This window comes from Marmota monax, unplaced genomic scaffold (assembly GCF_021218885.2).
Source record: "Marmota monax isolate L192 unplaced genomic scaffold, Marmota_monax_Labrador192_F-V1.1 WCK01_AAM20220418_F8-fsc00001, whole genome shotgun sequence".
NCBI classification, from domain to species: Eukaryota; Metazoa; Chordata; class Mammalia; order Rodentia; family Sciuridae; genus Marmota; species Marmota monax.
Genome location: NW_026693777.1, coordinates 53,630,006 through 53,647,981, shown reverse-complemented (window position 1 = coordinate 53,647,981; position 17,976 = coordinate 53,630,006). Strand labels below are relative to the sequence as shown.

Sequence of the window (17,976 nt, the reverse complement as noted above, 5' to 3'; positions counted from 1 at the left end):
ACTGGGAATTGAACCCAGGAGTGTTCTACCACTGAGTCATATCCACAAACCTTTTTATTTTATTTTGAGGCATGGTCTTGCTAGAATGCTGAGGCTAGCTTTGAACTTTCTATCCTTATGCTTCAGCCTCCCATGTTGCTGTACTACTCTGAGTGGCCCTAATATATCTTAAATATCATAATTGGAACATGTAATCAATATTTTAAAAGAATTAACAGAAATAGTTTATATTTTTCCACACAAAATCTCTGAAATCTGGTATATATTTTATACTTCAGCACATTTCAATTTGGAGCTTAATGTTTCTTTAGAAATACTGATATGGAGTTAGATTTCCTAAAATTTGCAGTTAAAAAACATTGACATACCCAAGTAGTTCCAAAATATTTAATTTACAAAATGAGTTAGATTTCATTATTAGAAATTTATACTTAAATAAATTTCAAAATTCAGTTCCTCAGTTTTACTAGTCAGGTTTCAAGAACTCAATAGCCACAGGTAACTTGTGCCTTCTGTACTGGCTAGAACAGTTCTAGAGCATAGGGTTGGCTTCAGGTCTTCAGTAATCACTTAAGTTTTATGGTTTGGACATAAAGTGTTCCACAAAATCTCATGTGTTGAAGGCTTGATGTCCATTGTAGTAATAATGTTCAGAGGTGGGGCTTCTGGGAAGTGATTGGATCATGAGGGCATTAACCTCATCAATGGCTTAAGCATCCTGGTTCTGTTGCAGATGTAAGAATAGCCAAACTGGAGTTTTGGATATCAGTTGTTATGGATTTGAGCCAAATCATCTTCTTTTTGGTTTGTAGAAATCGCTTTAGTTAATCTTTCTGGAATCCAAATCGGCTGCTGTTCTCCCTGTGAAAACACATAAACAGACCCCCGACTCCAGACAATCACTGGGTCAGGACCTTGGTTAATCTCTCTGGAATCCAAATCGGCTGCTGTTCTCCCTGTGGAAACACACAAACAGACCCCCGACTCCAGACAATTACTGGGTCAGGACCTTTCCATTGTCCTGTTAGAATATCCTTCCAAAGTACCTTGGGCTTATGCACATTTTTTGGACACATATGCCTTTCTGCAGCACTAAGTCCTGATGAATCCAAATTTAAAAAGTTTAGAGTAAAAAGGGTTATTTTAAGTTTATCTTTGGGGAATATATACCCCTTCCCAATTCCTTCTTTTTGCTTTAATAAGTACATTTTAATAGTTTGATGAGCTCTTTCAACTATGCCTTGTCCCTGTGGATTGTATGGGATTCCTGTTATATGAGTAATGCCAAATGTTGAGCAAAATTGTTTAAAAGAGGTAGAAGTATAACCAGGGGCATTATCTGTTTTTAACTGTTTTGGAACACCCACAGTGGCAAAATTTTGTAAGCAATGAGCTATAACATCTTTAGTTTTTTCTCCGGCATGAAGGGAGCCCATCAAAAATCCAGAAGAAGTATCAACTGTAACATGCAAATATTTTAATTTTCCAAATTCTGGCAAGTGTGTGACGTCCATCTGCCAAATATGGTTAGGTATCAATCCTCTAGGATTGACTCCAAGATTAACTTGTGGTAAAAAGGTCACACAATTTTGACATTGTTTTATTATTTGTCTAGCTTGTTCCTTAGTTATTTTAAAGCGCTTTTGTAAGTATTAGCATTGACATGGAACTTTTTATGAAAATTTATAGCTTCTTCTAGTGTAGAGAAAATATGTATGTCATGTGTAGTTTTATCTGCTAAATCATTGCCCAAACTAAGGGCTCCAGGCAATCCTGTATGTGCCCTGATATGTCCTATAAAGAATGGATCTTTTCTGTCCCAGATTAGACTTTGTATAGTGGAAAGCAAAGAGAAAACAGTAGAAGAAGGGGAAATCCTACCAGCATCTTCAAGAGATACTATAGCATTAACTACATACTGACTATCAGAAAATAAATTAAATACAGAATCTTTAAACATCACAAAAGCTTGTAAAACTGCATTAAGCTCTACCTTTTGAGCTGATTGTTTGGGTACTAAAAATGTAAAAGTTTGATCAGGGGTAACTACTGCTGCTGTACCATTATTTGACCCATCAGTGAATATATTTGGAGCATTCATGATAGGTGTTTTTCTTGTCATTTTTGGAAAAATTACAGGATGCAATGACCAAAAAGACAATAAAGGATTAGATGGTAAGTGGTTATCAAATGAAACATTAGATTTGCACATGATTATTGCCCAAGTATTTAACTCATTAGCTAACTCATCAATTTGATTCATAGTATATGGAGTAATAATTTTATTGGGAGAAATTCCAAACACTCCCTTTGCTGCTTTTATTCCTTTGAGTATTAATTGTCCTACAGCCTCAGGATACCTAGTAAGAATAGTGTTAGGAGAATAAGATAAATGTATCCATAATAATGGACCTTCTTGCCAAAATACTCCTGTAGGAATATTTTTTGTTGGTAGTACAATAAATAATAAAGGCAAACTTATATCAATTCTATCCAAATGCATATTTTCCATATATGTTTCAATGATTTTTAATGCCTTTCTTGCTTCAGGCATTAACATTCGGGGTGAATTTGGATCTGATGGACCTTTTAGGATATCAAATAAAGGTCCCAACTCTCCTGTTGGTATGCCTAGATAAGGCCTTATCCAATTTATGTCTCCTAATAACTTTTGAAAGTCATTAAGTGATTTGAGTTGATCTACTCGTATTTGAATTTTTGGTGGACGGACCATGGTTGAGGATAATAGAACTCCTAAATAATTAATTGGAAAATTTAATTGTACTTTATCTATTGCTATCTCTAGATTATAATTTTTTAATAAGTTTGTAAGTGTGGCATAACATTCTAGCAATGTGTTTTTATCTTTGTGTGCTAATAATACATCATCCATATAGTGAAATATTTGTAGTTCAGGATTTTGATTTCTAAGTGGCTGGATTACTTTGTTAACATAAATTTGACACATAGTTGGGCTGTTAGCCATCCCTTGAGGGAGTACTTTCCATTCATATCTCTGATCAGGACCTTCATGATTCAGTGCAGGGATAGTAAATGCAAAACGTGGACTATCCTCAGGATGAATTGGAATTGAAAAAAAACAATCTTTAATATCTATAACTAAAACATACCAGGTTTTTGGCAAAGCAGACAACTGAGGAATCCCTGATTGAGCAGGTCCCATAATAACCATCTCATTATTAATGGCTCTTAAATCTTGCAATAATCTCCATTTACCAGATTTCTTTTTGATGACAAAAATGGGAGTATTATGGGGAGATACAGAAGGTTGTATATGTCCTTCTGCTAATTGTTGTTTGACCAGGTCATGGGCTGCTTGTATCTTTTCTTTAGTCAGGGGCCACTGAGGAACCCATACTGGTCTTTCTGATTTCTAAGTAATTTTTATTGTCTCAGTGGCCCTTTCTGAAAATCCAACCCATGTCTGTCTGTTCCTTGATCTATTTGTGTTGGTGCTGCTATACCTTGTTCTTGTTTTTCTAATCTTTTTCCTTTCCTAAAACCTTGTCTAGTCATAATAGTGGGTGCATTTTGGTTGATGTTATTTGTTAATGTCAAACCTAATTGATCTAGGACATCTCGTCCCCATAAATTTACGGGAAGATGATCCAATACATATGGCTGTATAGTTCCTTCACATCCTTCAGGATCCTTCCAATCTAATACCATTGCACTTCTATGGGGATTAGTCGCCACTCCTAGGCCTCGAAGCGTTTGAGTGGCTTGTTGTAATGGCCAATGTTTTGGCCATTCTTGACGAGAGATGATGCTAAGGTCTGCACCTGTATCCAGTAGCCCATTAAATTCATGTCCTTGAATATTTAGTTTTAGCATGGGTCGAGAATCTAAATTTAAAGAAAGCATAGCCCAATCTACACCTGTGGAGCCTAATCCCTTGGAACCTCTTTCTACAGTATGACTGGAAAATTTATCATGTAGGCTGGGTATTATTAGTAACTGTGCTATTCTATCTCCTGGTGAAATTACTGATATACCCTTTGGAGAACTGGCTATAATTTTTATTTCACCTTCATAATCGGGATCAATTACCCCAGGACTTATCATAAGTCCTTTTAGAGTAGAAGAGCTGCGTCCCAATAATAAGCCTACTGTTCCTTTGGGAAGAGGTCCTTTCACCCCTGTGGGAATGATTTGAACTCCCATCTCTGGAGTTAGTACTGCTCCGGCGGAGGCGCAGATGTCCAACCCTGCGCTCCCTCTGGTTTGTCTGATGAGGGATCTGATGGACAATGTGTCCTGGGCACTACCCTGATGGGGTTGCTGGGTTCCTCCAGTGCTCCGTATATTTGTGGTTTTGGGCCCCGGAGCATTGGGCCCCCCTGTCCATTTTTTGGCAATGGAGCCCGATGCCTTTCTCCACGATATCGTGGATAAACACCTGGTCCTTGTTCATTTTTTGATAATGGAGTACCCTCTATGGTGGTTTGAGAACGGCATTCATTAGCCCAATGTCTCCCTCTACGGCATCGTGGGCAAATACCTGGTATTCTACTCCTTTGATACCTAGTTTTGTTAAACCCTCCTCCAATGGGGCAATTCCTTTTAAAATGTCCTGTTTGTTCACAATTGTAGCATGTTCTTGGCCTGGCATCTAAAGCCTGTTTTACTGCAGCTGCCACAATTTGCCCTTGTTCATTAATGTCTCTGGCATCTAAAGCCTGTTTTACTGCAGCTGCCACGACTTGCTCTTGTTCATTAATGTCTCTACATAATTTAATATATGTGTTTAAATCTTCATGTTTCCATGGTCTAATGATATCTCTGCACCAACGATTCGCTTGCTCATAAGCCAGGTGTTTTAGTAATGGCATTGCTTGTTCTGTATTCCCAAAAACTCTGGTAGCTGTTTGAATAAGCCTATCTACAAATTCAGCATAAGGTTCATTAGCTCCTTGTATTACCTTAGATAATTGACCTTGTAAACCTCCATGTCCTTGTAAAGTCTTCCATGCCTTAATTGCATCTACAGCAATTTGTGCATATACACCAGGATCATATGCAATTTGTTGCTGCTGATCCTCATAAGGTCCCTTTCCTAACAACATATCTAGATTTCTCTGAGGATAACCAGCTGCTGCATTTCGCCTAGCCGTCTCCTTGCAAAATTCCTCACTGGCAACCTTCCATAACAGGTATTGTCCTCCATTTAGCACAGCTTTACACATATTAGCCCAATCTGCTGGCGTCATGTTCAAGTTGTTAATGGATTCGACCATGCTTACAGTGAAGGGTGCTTGAGGACCATAGGTTGTTACAGCCTCTTTTAGCTGCTTCACTGTTTTGAAATTTAAAACTTGGTAAAATTGCTGCCCTCCTGCCTCAAATACAGGGCATGTTAATATTTGAGATCTTGTCTCAGGATCCCAACTATCAACTGCGGGGGTTGGGGACCTCCCAGCATATGGAGGTGGCCTTGTTAGTTGGACACTTATGTCCTCTGGTGATAGAAAGGTGTTAGTAGCAGTCTCCTGTTGTAACTTTCCCCCTGATGGCTTTTTCTGTTTTACACTTTCTTTCTCTGTCTGACTAGCTTGAGAGGCCTTCTCTTTTACTTGAATCTTTTCCTCTGTCTGACTAACTTGAGAGACCTTCTCTTTTACTTGAATCAATATGTCTTCTCCTTCCTCTACCATTGTCTGAACTGAAGGCTTTGGACTAAGCAAACAAGATATGAACGTCCACAATGGCAAAGTGCCAACTGGCAGAGTCCCTGGGCTTTTCTTTTCTATTCTTTTTAAATCTTCACCATGATGGTTCCATTGTGATATATTTAACAACTCCTCCTTAAAAAGCCATGGGCTACATTTTTGTATTGTATCAACGTATGCCCTGACTGTTCTTGATTTTACTGAGATGCCTCCTTCCTCTAACAATTTACTTAACACTCTTTCAGTTTGTTTTTTACTAATTTCTGATCCCGTATTTCTACTATAATACAACCCAACAAGATGACGCCAAACAAAACCGAGACAGAATGAAATAAAATGCGAACAACAAAAAGTCATTATAGCCTTTCTATCCTCCTGACATGTGCATCCGTCCTTTCTCCCTATCTGTTCCTCAGACGTAAATAGTTTTTCCTCAGATGTGAGCGGTTTTTCTTCCGTCTTACTCATCTCCAGGGACAGGCAACTTAAAACAAAAGTGAAGCAAAATAAAAGAGGAATCTTAAAATGGCTACCCATCTTCTCGCCCTGCCCTCAGGGGCAAGCAGTTTCACTTACCCTCAGTCGCTCCCCGTGCGAGCCACCAAATGCCGCAGTCTGGCTGGGCACAATCAGGAGCCACTTGTCAAAAGAAACTAACTTTATTTTTAGAACCACACACGCCAAACAAAACAGCCTCTCAGGAAAAACCCTCAGAGCCTCAACTGCCACCACCGGCTTTCCACAAGCCTCTCTCTCCCCCACAAGCTTCTCTCCACCTCCCACAATCCTCCTGCTCTTGAGGCTGATTGGCTGGGTCACGTGGGCGGAGCCAAAAAAGTCCCCCAATGAGCAGCTCCGTGGTCTGAAAGGGCAGGGAAACAGCCCAATGAGCATCACCGCAGAGGAGCCAATCAGCTAGGTGTTGCTGGGGCCGCTGTGAGCCAATCATCAGCCGGCAGCTGAAAGTTTGCTGGGGCCCCTTCGGCTGTGGCTCTCAATAAATCCTGGTTCTGACCTAATTGATTAACCTTAGGCAAGTTATTTATCTTTCCTTTTACTGTTTATGTGGTTAAAAAATAGGGATAATAATACTATATAAGGATGTTGTGAGGATTAAATGGACTAATACATATTAGGCATTTAGAATAGTGCTTAGTACTTAAGTATCTAAGACATTTTAGTTGCTGTTATTATCTGAGTGTGACTATTTGCTCTTTGGAATTTATATACGACAAAAACTAACCAAACCAGAGGTAATCTACTTAGAACTTATGTCCCAAAATATTGAGCCTAAATTTATATAAACCAATTGAAATTCCAAATGTACAACCATTTCTCAATGTTTCTGAGCCTTTGTTTCCCCACTTGAAATTTTCAGAATTATTTAACCTGCTTCAGAATGTTACAGTGGAAATTAAATTAATCCATTCACAGGAAGTAGGCTCCTTCCATTTATTAACTATAATCTTAAGAAAGTTATTTGTCTCACTAAGCCTCAATTTTCAATCCATGGCACAAATGAAGTTTGTGCCACCTACCAATTATCACCCACTTAGGACCAAATATATAATATATGTGAAGTGTGAAACACAATTACTGTTGCAAATGAGTGATTATTATAACTTTTGAAAAGACCTTAAGCCTTGGTAGTCCATAGACAAACTTCAGCAAATCTTTGACTCAGCAAACCTTCAAATGCATTAGAACTTTCCTTGCCTTGAAGTTTACAGGCCTATATATTCTAAGTACTACAGTCACTTCAGCAGTTAGGAAACAGAAATAATCTTTTTTCTTTTTCTTTTTTTAACTTTCTTATACCTGTGGTTATAGAGACTAGACAAACAGGAACCTCAAAAAAAGGATAAACCAGCCAACCAATTTAAGGAAAGGTAGAGTGTCGTTTACAGAAGCCAATACCTTAGCAGCGACTCCATAATCTCTCCTACTTAGAAAGAAATAAACCACAATGAATGTAAGTGAATAGTCAGAAATAATTTATATATGGAAAAGATAGTTTGCATTTGATCTTGCTTCAATAGTTAAGTTTGTTCAGCTTGCATTTCATTTTGTGTCACAGTTGTTTTTTACTTACTGTGAAAGACTTAAGTTTACTATATATTTTAACTAATTTACATTTTTATTTCCACATACTTTATGATGAAAAAAATCTACCAATTGTTATGTTTAAAATAGTATGTTTTCATTTGATGATTCACAATCATTTTTCACTATTATCCATTAGCTATGGGCTATAGAGTAATTTTGTGATATCTGAGAGATTTTCTTAATATTTTCAACTGATCTACTGTAGCTTTTGCAATATTAAAGATCTCCATGTTTTAGTGACTAATCTTAAAACCTCCAATGTCTTTCCTTGTCATATGGTCATTTTCTCTGGGTCTCCTTTGTCTTCAAAAATTTCTCTCTTTATGTTGGCATTAGTCATTGGATTTGGGGCCCAACAATATGATTTCATCTTATCTTGCTTATATCTGCAAAGATCCTATTTCCAAATAAGGAAGGTCACATTCACAAATAAGGGAGGTAGAATTTTAGCATATCTTTCAGAGGGTCACAATTCAACCCACCAGAGGTTCCTGCTGTTTTAAGACAATGCCAAAGTATAATGAAAATATATCATTCACAAATGAAGTTTGTGCCACCTACCAATTTCTCAGTTCTTTAGCCTTATCCCATTAGGGAGAAAAATTCCAGCCAGCATTAGGAATATGGTTTATGGATACATACAAGAAAAGTTTATTAATACAAAGGATGAGGTTTATTGGATTCCTACTCTGTGTAAGGGACTTTGTTACGTGGTAGGGATAGAAGAACAGGGTATCAGTCCCTGCTCTGGCAGAGCTCATCCTGGGTATCTGGCCTGGTTCCATAACACTAGTCACAATAACAACTGTGCATAATTGTAAGCGAACAAATTATTTTCATCATTTTAAGCAAGAAAAATAACTCAATGAACTTCATTAAATACAGTTTTTGTTATGCACTGCTCATTTCAATAAGATATGTAGAAGCTGAAGGGATGATTATGTTGAAGATGAGTTAACTTTTTTGAAGCTAATTATTCATATGGCTTTGGAGCATTAGGGGAAAACAAAATGAGAGCAAGTCAGATGAAAAAAGGGTTAGATTCCTGCCAGCTGTCTTGACTTGTTTTACCCATTACCAAGTAGAAATTAGAGATGTTTGTTCTTCAAAAATTAGAGTGATTCTCATTTTAGGGCTTTATTTCTAAACACTCTGGACATGTTTTATACACTTACAGGATTCTTTTAGAATTTGAAAGGAAAGAGATTATTTACTTCAGAGTCTAAACACCCCATGTTTGTAATGTCAAACTAAGGTTTGTTGAATGTGACTTGACTGCCACTATCCAACTGTATAGCACTATAAGCTTTATGAGAATGATGACCCTGTGTGGTTTGGGTGACTTGTATTCTCAGAGACGAGTATGTGCATAGCAGATAGTGTTCAGTAAATGCATGTTGCATGAATGAAACAATAACTTGAATAATTAAGGAGTCAGAAATATACTTCTTACTTTGTCCAGTACTTAATAATGTTAAATTTTTTTTTTGAACTGGAGATTTAACCCCAGTTAAAAATGAAGTTTTTTTGTGAACTACAGATTGGCAGTGGCTCAGCTTAGCCACTGAGCTTCATCCCCAGCTTTTTCATTTTTTTATCTTGAGACAGGGTCTGGCCAAGTTGCTTAGGGCCTCACTAAGTTGCTGAGGCTGGCTTTAAACTTGCAATCCTCCTGCCTGAGCCTCCAGAGCTGCTGGGATTATAGGCAGGCACCATTGTATCTGGCTATGATATCAAAATTTTAAATAGATTTAAAAGTCTCGATAAAAAATATTTGTTAGTCCAACAAATCGTCAGACATCTTCATTTATCCATGTGCTATTAAAACTTATTCAAAAAGAGAATAGTTTGTGCTCCAGATTATCCAATATTCTTGACTTGTGCACTTAACATTTCTCTGATCTTTATACTTCTTTCAAACTAGGTATAGGTAGAGGAGCTAAATCACAGATCTTGCTGCCTATTCACCCAGTAAGCCTTTTACAATAGCTGTTATCTGACCCAGCTGTTGAGCTAAATTTAGGATTTTGTATTATCTGTAAACTGTTGCTTCAGTCTCCCATTACCAAGGTTAATTGAGAAGTGATTGTAGAACAACTAAAACTTCAGTGCATTTTTAAAAACTACATAATACAGTATCCAATAATATCAGTGTCATATCTACTAGGAATCAAAATTTGTAACCACTATTAAAAAACTGTTTAAATATTAAAGAACTGTTGCTATTTGTCAGAAGTTTCATCTTCATGAGGCCAGAACATTTCAGTGAAAAAGAAATGTTACCCTTCTCAATTGTATGCCCTGTTCTTATTAGTTACAATTATGGAGTTAAAAATGAACCATTGCAATTGTGCATGCTATTTTACTGTAAATATCTAAACATCCTTTTTTCATAAGAACAATTTCATGTATTTGATCTGAAGGGGGGGAAAAAGCAATTGCCAGTCTGTAGTTCACAAAAAAACTTCATTTTTAGACCTGTCCTAGTACTTTCCTGTTGTGACACTTGTATGCAAAATATTTCTAAAAAAAAATGTTTTTTTCCCTAATGAAACCAAAGAGCCTTGCAAATTCTGTACTTCTTATCTCCGTTTGGGCTCACAACGTCATGTATGTGTACTTTGTTTATAATCTTAGTAGCTAATAGCTGCAGCCCTGGTTAGGATTGTTTTTTTTTTTTTTTTTTTAAATCTACAACAGATTCTTGCCATCTGTTTGTGTTTAAGTGATGACACAACATCACAACACGAAATGTCATCATGTCACATTGTTATAACACAACAACAAAATTACAGCTCCCCAACAATAACATGGTGTCATGTTTTAGAACAGTGCCCATGAGTCAGTGTTTTAGAAGTTATAAGAGTTATTTTTAGCACAGCCAGTGCTTCAGAAGCTTGGGTTCTGAATCCCACTAGAACCCCTAGTGATCTGGGAAAATCTGGGGCGGGCGGTGGAAGAGCTTCCTCTCCTTCAACTCCCCGCTCCATGACATGCATGGCTGCCCACCTTCCTGCCCCGGCCACTTTAAACCCGGGTACTACGGTGCACTGCAATCCACTTGGGGCTCAGTCACAGGTCTGCGCCAGCATCTAGTGTGGAGGAGGAGAAGGAGGAGACTATCCTCCACGTCTGGGGCAGGCCCTCGAATGACATCTCCCCGGTTACTCCGTGCTCTAATAGCGCAGCTCCAATCCCTGATCTCAGATGGTGCGCCTCAGTCAGCTCCGAGAGCGAGACCGAAAAGCTCAACGTCTCGAGCTTTCCTGACTGGGCGGGCGGGCCCGCCGGCGCCGCCACCTCTGGCGCCCTAGCGCCCGCCAGGCACTTGCACGGAAAACCGGGCCCGCAGACTAGAGCCCCCGGGCGCGCGGCGGCGTTGCTATAACAACCGGGCGCCCGCGCCGCAGAGGCCGCCGGGGAGGAAGTGACGAGCGGTGGGTTGGCTGTTGTTGGGACACGTGACCCAGGCAGTGTTTTGACAGGGCAAACAGCAGAGAAAGAACTGGGCGAGCAAGGGGGATCCAGAGCTGGGGCGCCAGAGCTAGCGACAGCGGGCGGGCGAGGAGCTGGCAGAGGCGCGGGGCAAGCGGGCCGGCCGGGGCGACAAGCGGGCGAACCCCGGGGCCGCGGGGCTTGGGTGCGAGTCGGGCAGGGCGAGGGGCTGAGGGCAGGGAGCGGAGCGAGGCGTCGGCTGAGGCGGGGGTGGATGGCCACAGGGGCGCCGGGGAGCCGAGTCGGGCTTGCGGTCTCGGACCCCCATGGTCCCCTAACGCAGCCCCGGGGGCCGCTGCGCGCCACACTCGGTTCTCGCCGGCCCTGCGCCTTTTGGAGCCTCGGGTCTGAGGTGGGAGTGTGATGTGAGCTGCTGGACTAGCGGCGGAGAGAAGTGCCAAAAGGAGGAGGTATTGGGACGGGAGAAGAGAGCGAGTTAGTCAGCAGAGGTCTGCCGAGGGAGTCGAGGAGCGGGCCAGCCCGAGAGCGCCATGAAAACTACTCTCCAGCAGGGAGAGGGGCAGGCGCGGCGCTCGGTGCCGCGGGGCTGAAGGAAATCCGGGGCCGCGGCGGGACGGAAGGGGCCCGCGGCGAGCAGGCTGCACAGAGCAGTGGGTGAGCGAGCGCTCAGCTGTAAACACCTTCCTTGGGGGCAGACCTCAGGCTGGGCCACGTAGGGACGGGGTTTGTAGAGGGCGACCCGGGACAGTCCGGGAGAGTTCGTTTGAGCTGGGGGCTGGGCGCCAGAAGATGACTCGAATTTCTTTGAGACCCTCTTATTGTGTAAACTTGGCCGCTGTTGCCTCAGGAAGGCTAGCCAGAGGGTAATTACACAGGTGAGGCCGGGCGGGGCGGGCGGAGCTCTTGGGAAACGCAAGGGTCCGGAAGAGTTTCCAGCCCCCTGGCACCAGGTGGAAGAATTTATAGACCAGCATTGAGGAGGTACCACTGTTCCCAGAAGCATTTTTTTTTTGGTTTGCTTTTGTTTCCCCCTCAAAGGGGTTGGTTAGTTTGTGTTGCTTGAATCTTTTTCTTCTTGCTTGTACCTCCGGGATATAAATAGACCTTGCTTTGGTTCGGAGACGCTGTGTCAGAAAAGGACACCTTGGCCTGGAGAGTTGAGGGGCGGGGAGAGGGGTGCTCCTTGGGGAGGAGATGGGGGAGACCATGCAAAGAGTTTTGCATTTTTCACATCTGCCGATGGTGCTGTCAACAGTAGTTTGTACCACAATAGGCCTAACTTAACAGTATTCTTGTACAGTCTTGATGTTAGAGCAGGACCAGTTTAATTTTATTTTGATCTCTTTTAGCATTTTGAAAACTAAGTAGAAGCCCTCGAATCAACAGTGAGCGCTTTGAAAGAACCCCCAAGTGTATTTCACAGCACTCTGGGTGGAAATTGGATGTGAAAATGAAGCCAGACCGAGGTAAATGATTTATTTAAGTGGACCTGTTTTTTGTTTTGTTTTCTGTGTCTCCTTTTAGACGTGTTAACCTAATTCTGCAGCAGAATCAACTATTTCTGTATCATATTTAATTATCTGTTTCTGTGACAGATTCCAGCTGGTGAGGAAAAGGAGGACATATGGAAGAGAGGGTTAGGAGGGGAGGACAGTTCTTCAAAAGTGCTTGTAGAGCAGTAGTTTCAATAGAAAATTTAGTGTATGTTAAAAGGAATTAATCAAAAATAGCATTTATATCTGTTGCCACAATTATTGGTATCATTTAAAAGTGATACTTTTAGGTAAAGTGAATCCAACTTCAACTTTAATGATATTTACAAGATTTTTAAACAAGCCTTTTAAGCTCTTGCGAATTTGAACTTGATAGCGAACATTTAAGATTGTTGACAACTATTATTACGCTTTCATTAGCTGATTTTTTTGCTTTAAGCAGACTCCAAAAGATTGCAAAGTACTCAAGCATTCTATATATCATATGGACAATTAAGGCTACCAAAATTCCTGGTGATAGGTACATGCTACTTCCTTTCTAAACCTGTATTTTCAGGGCTTAAAAGAATAATATTTACACTGTGCTTTTCAAGGACTTCAAAGGGATTATCAGTCTTCTGATTAATGGCAAGGACCAGATTTAGAAGTTTTTAATGTAGTTCTAGGGCTTTTAGTCAGCTATGGGTTTGATTCGAAGGAACACTGTAAAGAGGGGATTATCATATTTGATAGTTAGACTAGGTCACAGGGTTCCTTCCAACTCTGAGACTTTAGGATTCAAAATAGTATTTTATCCTATGAATTAGATGATTACTTTAAAAAGATATATATTAACTGGCTATTTTTCTGTTTATAAGTAATTAGACAAATTGTCTAAAACATTTCTTTGGTCATAATATCTATTAAAATGCATTAGAAGCAGACAAAGACATATTTAGTGGCTTAAATTAATTTTGTTTAGAATCAGGCAATAGCTAGGTATGTATGAAGTATTAGTAAGTATGCTGTTATTGAGCAGGTTGCTTGCTTACAATGTGAAGTTTAGATTTTTAGATTACATTAGTGACTTTGGAAAAATGGCACCAAGGTCAGTAATTGCATCTCAGAATAAACAAGCAAATAAAATCAAAGTCACTATTTGTTTTGGATTGTTGTTAAAAGTTGCTTTAAAGTCATAGCAGTTTTAAAAATAGCATCACATATTTTAGGCTAAACTAGTGCTAAACCAAATAAAATACTTAATTATACACCTGAATAGATAAGGAGGGAAAATAAATTCATTCATAAAGATTTCCAAAGAGCTCAATTTAGTGTATGCATGTAATCCCAATTACTTGGGAGGTTGAGGCTCCAAGAGGATCTCAAGTTCAAGGCCAATCTTGGTGAGCAATTTAGTGAGACCTTGTCTCAAAATAAAATAAATGATTGGGGATATAGTGCAGTAGTAAAGTATTTTGCCTAGCATGTGTAACATCCTGGATTCAGTCGCCAGTACCACACATACAAAGTAATAATAATAATTTTAAAAATTCCAAAGAAAGCGACACCCCCCCCTTAAAATTTTGTCTTACTTTAGTATTCTCAGGAAAATGATGGGATTACAAATTTAGTATTGATTATATTCCATAATAATAAATGAAGTTTTTTAAGCTTACAGATTTTTGGACCAGGACCCAGAGTAATTAATATCTTTTACTTAGCAAATTAGTACAAAAATACTGAAATGTTTTTCGTAAATGTATTACCCTTACTATGTGCAATATGATCTTCTATTTTCTGTTCTTTTTCACTTTTTAAATTGCTGGCTGTCACAACCTATTGATTTTGAAAGGCATAGTTGTAGGCTTTAGCTAAAAATACTAATACATTGGTTTCCAAGGAACTATTTCATGAGTGAAATTTCTAGATAACTTAAATATCACTCCTAATGCCAGAAATATGTTCCTTTGTAATCATGATATATTGAGAGATACCTAAAATATTAATGGTCCTCTGCCCTTTTCTTATAGAAAGAAAAAGAATTTGCAGAGTCAATGTAATTTAACTTTTAGTTCATGATAAAAGGACACTGCTGTGAGTTTCAACTTTTTGCTGGATCATAATCTAGAGATGCCTGAAAAAGATATTTAAATTTATGAGATTTTTTTTCTAGCTTGAACTAGTCCAGTTTATCTAGCTTAAACTACCAGATTATTGCTTGCATCCATCTATCTATCTATCTATCTATCTATCTATCTATTTATCTATACTTACACATACATATTTAGATTTGTGTGATTTTTATATTCTCTTGGTATCAACAGTTTTTGTTCCTATAATGCTTATTCTTGCCTCCTTTAATTTCCTGCTTTTAATCTGTGGACTAAAGAACTAGATAACCATACTTAATATTAAGTTTTTTGTAAAATAAGTAAATAATAGAACCTCTCAAGTATTCATTCAGAATGTAAGTATAGATTTTAATATAGATGCTCAGATATTTGCTTAGTTGAATACAGCTGTGCTTCAGGGAGTTCAAATTTCTAAGTGTAATTGGAGCCTCTTATCTTATGATTGGGTGTGATAGTTGGCTAATAGAAACAATTTAAGTGGGGAATCATGGAAAAATATAGCAACCTTAACTTTTTCACCTGTCTTTTCATGTGAGCTTTTCTTCTGCTTCCCTCTCCCCCAATGTTGGGGATTGAGCCAGGGCTTCTCACATGCTGGACAAGAGCTCATGCCTAGCCCTCAAGGCTCTTTTTGAAAATGAGATAGGGTCTGAGTTTTTTTAGAATTGGACATGATCTTTCTTGTATAAAGCATAGCAACAATGTACACCTAAAGTTTCTAGTTTTGTTTTCATTAAGGTGTAATAAGACTTTTCCAAAGCAAGGGGTGAAATCTTATATTTTTTAATAATTTCAAAGTTTTAAGATTTTTTACACACAATTTTATCAGCACATTATAATTCAACAGGAATTTGTTTTTGGAAAGTAGGAATTTATGTTCATCATAAATATTGAGGCTAGGGATGTAGCTCTGTGTTACAGTGCAGTCTTAAAGTGTGCAAGGCTATGGATTTGTTTCTCAGCAAAACCCGCCCCCCAACCCCGCAAATTGTGTTTATCAAAATGTACTTTTCCCAAAGCATTAAATTTAGTTGTCACAGAAATAATTTTTTTGCCCTTGTTTCCTTGGTTTATTATAATAGTTATTATTAATTATAAGTAGAATGTCATAAACAGATTTATAAGGAAGAAAAGACCAGATTCTTATTAAACATGTAACTCAACTAGTGGAAACAGAAGTGTGCAGGCAAGTAGAAAGTACCCTTTAGCCACTGGTGTTCAGTATCAGCAATGTCTGTCAGTTTGTTTTTATGATGGATGTGCCCTGGTCAATTCTGCCAGTTAATTAAGTGAAGGTTAGTTAGGAGATTTTCTATTCTACTTTTAGATAAGATGTTAGTGTATGGAACAATGGCTACATTTCACAGTAGTCAATATAGTCAAATATTGTCAACATATTTTAAGGTTAGAAATATTTTTAAAAATTTTAGGCAGTTATATAACATTACTTGGGTAATGCTGCCAACTGTGAGTCTCTGATGTTATCATTAGCACAGGCTTTGGAATCAGACCTGTGTTTATATACTTTCCATTACTTGCTTGCTATGTAATCTTTATCACATTAATCTTTATCTCAGTGTCCTTGTCTATAAAATGGAAATGATTACAAACTCCAAGTTATTAGAATAAAATATGACAGTAGTTGACATTAAAAAGTATTAGATTAATACCTTTTGTATGGCTAATTAAAACATTACAGATGCTTGTATGTTAGTTGCAAGATATACTCAACAGAGATAAGAAAATAATCTAATGTAATAACCTAACACTATTTTATCTTGTTTTACATTCATTGTATTCAGTCTGCCAAGGTCAAGCAGATTTAGTAGACATTTAATATACAGTTGTCTGAAAAAATATAAAACCTTAAGGATACTTGAATGTATGTATAATCTATTATTTATATTGTCATTTGCTTTTATAATTATAGCTTAATTCTGTATGTAGGGGTGATATGTATGATTGAAATACATTTTCTGGCAATAATTAGATTTTTAAATGGTGTTAACTGCTGACTAGGGCCGGGTAACTAGAGAAAGAAATCAAACAATGTTATTCTACCTTGGACTCAAGGATGTACAAGTTGGGACCTGTCCTAGATATATTAATACTGAAGGCCCAGTGTTTCAAGAAAAGTCTAAAATGTTATTTGTGTACAAATAATTAAAATAGTTCATATTATGTTATAAATATATGGAATTTCTAATCTTATCTTTAAATGCTCCCTGAGCTTATCAAAACTTATGAAAGATTAAGAACCAAAATTTTTAATTATCCAGAAGTTAATAATTTAAATATACTATATCAATTCATATTTAAACACCCAGTCATGATGACTAAATAAAACCTGTTAGTGCAAAACCTGTTCCACAATCAAAATGCCAAACAATTTACTTTCTTTTTCTTTTCTTTTTCATTTGCATGTGTGTGTGTGGTTAAAACTGAGAGGAGTTCTCTCTTAGTTTTTTCCCTCTTTTTATTATATTACAAATTTTGGTATTAGGCTTAGTATTACTGTGGCTTCTGAATGTATTTATGGCATAATATAATCCTGTTAACTTCAAATGATTCTTTCCTAGGTATGTGAAATAGGAGGAAGATAAAAGGACTAGAAGAAAATGGCAAGGGAATTAGGTGCATTGCTTACTTCTTGAGAGTAGTTCATTGTTAGTTTATGTAAATCAAGCAACAGAAATGATAGATGTTGGAGGAAAAGAAAAAAAAATGTTGACTAGATTTAAAAAGACTGATCTTTTGCTAAATTCCTAGGTAGAGGTAGTAGTGATAGTATTGGTAATAACAGCTAATACTTAGGCATACCATGTACCAGACATGATTCCAAATGATTTGTATATGTAATTCTTTTAATCCTCAACAATTACTCAAGAAGTAGATGCTGTTGTCATCTTCGTTTTATAGCTAAATGAAACTGAGTCACTGGGAGAAGTTTGGTTTCTTTTCCAAATTTACACAAATAATAAAAGGGCAAGCCCAAATTTGAAGTGAGCTTTGAGTATCTTAATCTTCTGATTGGTAGCAGTAAATTGTCTTAAAGTATTGTATGATAGTGTGACCAAAGTGGTTTAAAAATAGGCTTGAGGAATACTTAGCTCAGATATT

The 17,976-nt window shown here is 38.1% G+C and overlaps 1 protein-coding gene across 6 annotated transcripts in view; it reads left to right on the top strand.

Moving 5' to 3' along the window:
- Positions 1-17,976, top strand: part of Atosa (atos homolog A) — a 141,734-nt gene that overhangs the window by 28,623 nt on the left and 95,135 nt on the right. The window contains exons 1-2 of one of the 6 annotated variants that reach the window (XM_046460906.2): positions 11,291-11,436; positions 12,602-12,718. In XM_046460906.2, coding sequence (XP_046316862.1) covers positions 12,703-12,718 — 16 coding nt within the window. In that variant the 5' untranslated portion in view covers positions 11,291-11,436; positions 12,602-12,702. Of the gene's footprint in view, positions 1-11,290; positions 11,437-11,482; positions 11,907-11,942; positions 12,234-12,458; positions 12,719-17,976 lie in introns of those variants that run through there. The other 5 variants (XR_006855377.2, XM_046460903.2, XM_046460905.2 and 2 more) reach the window with 5 other exon arrangements.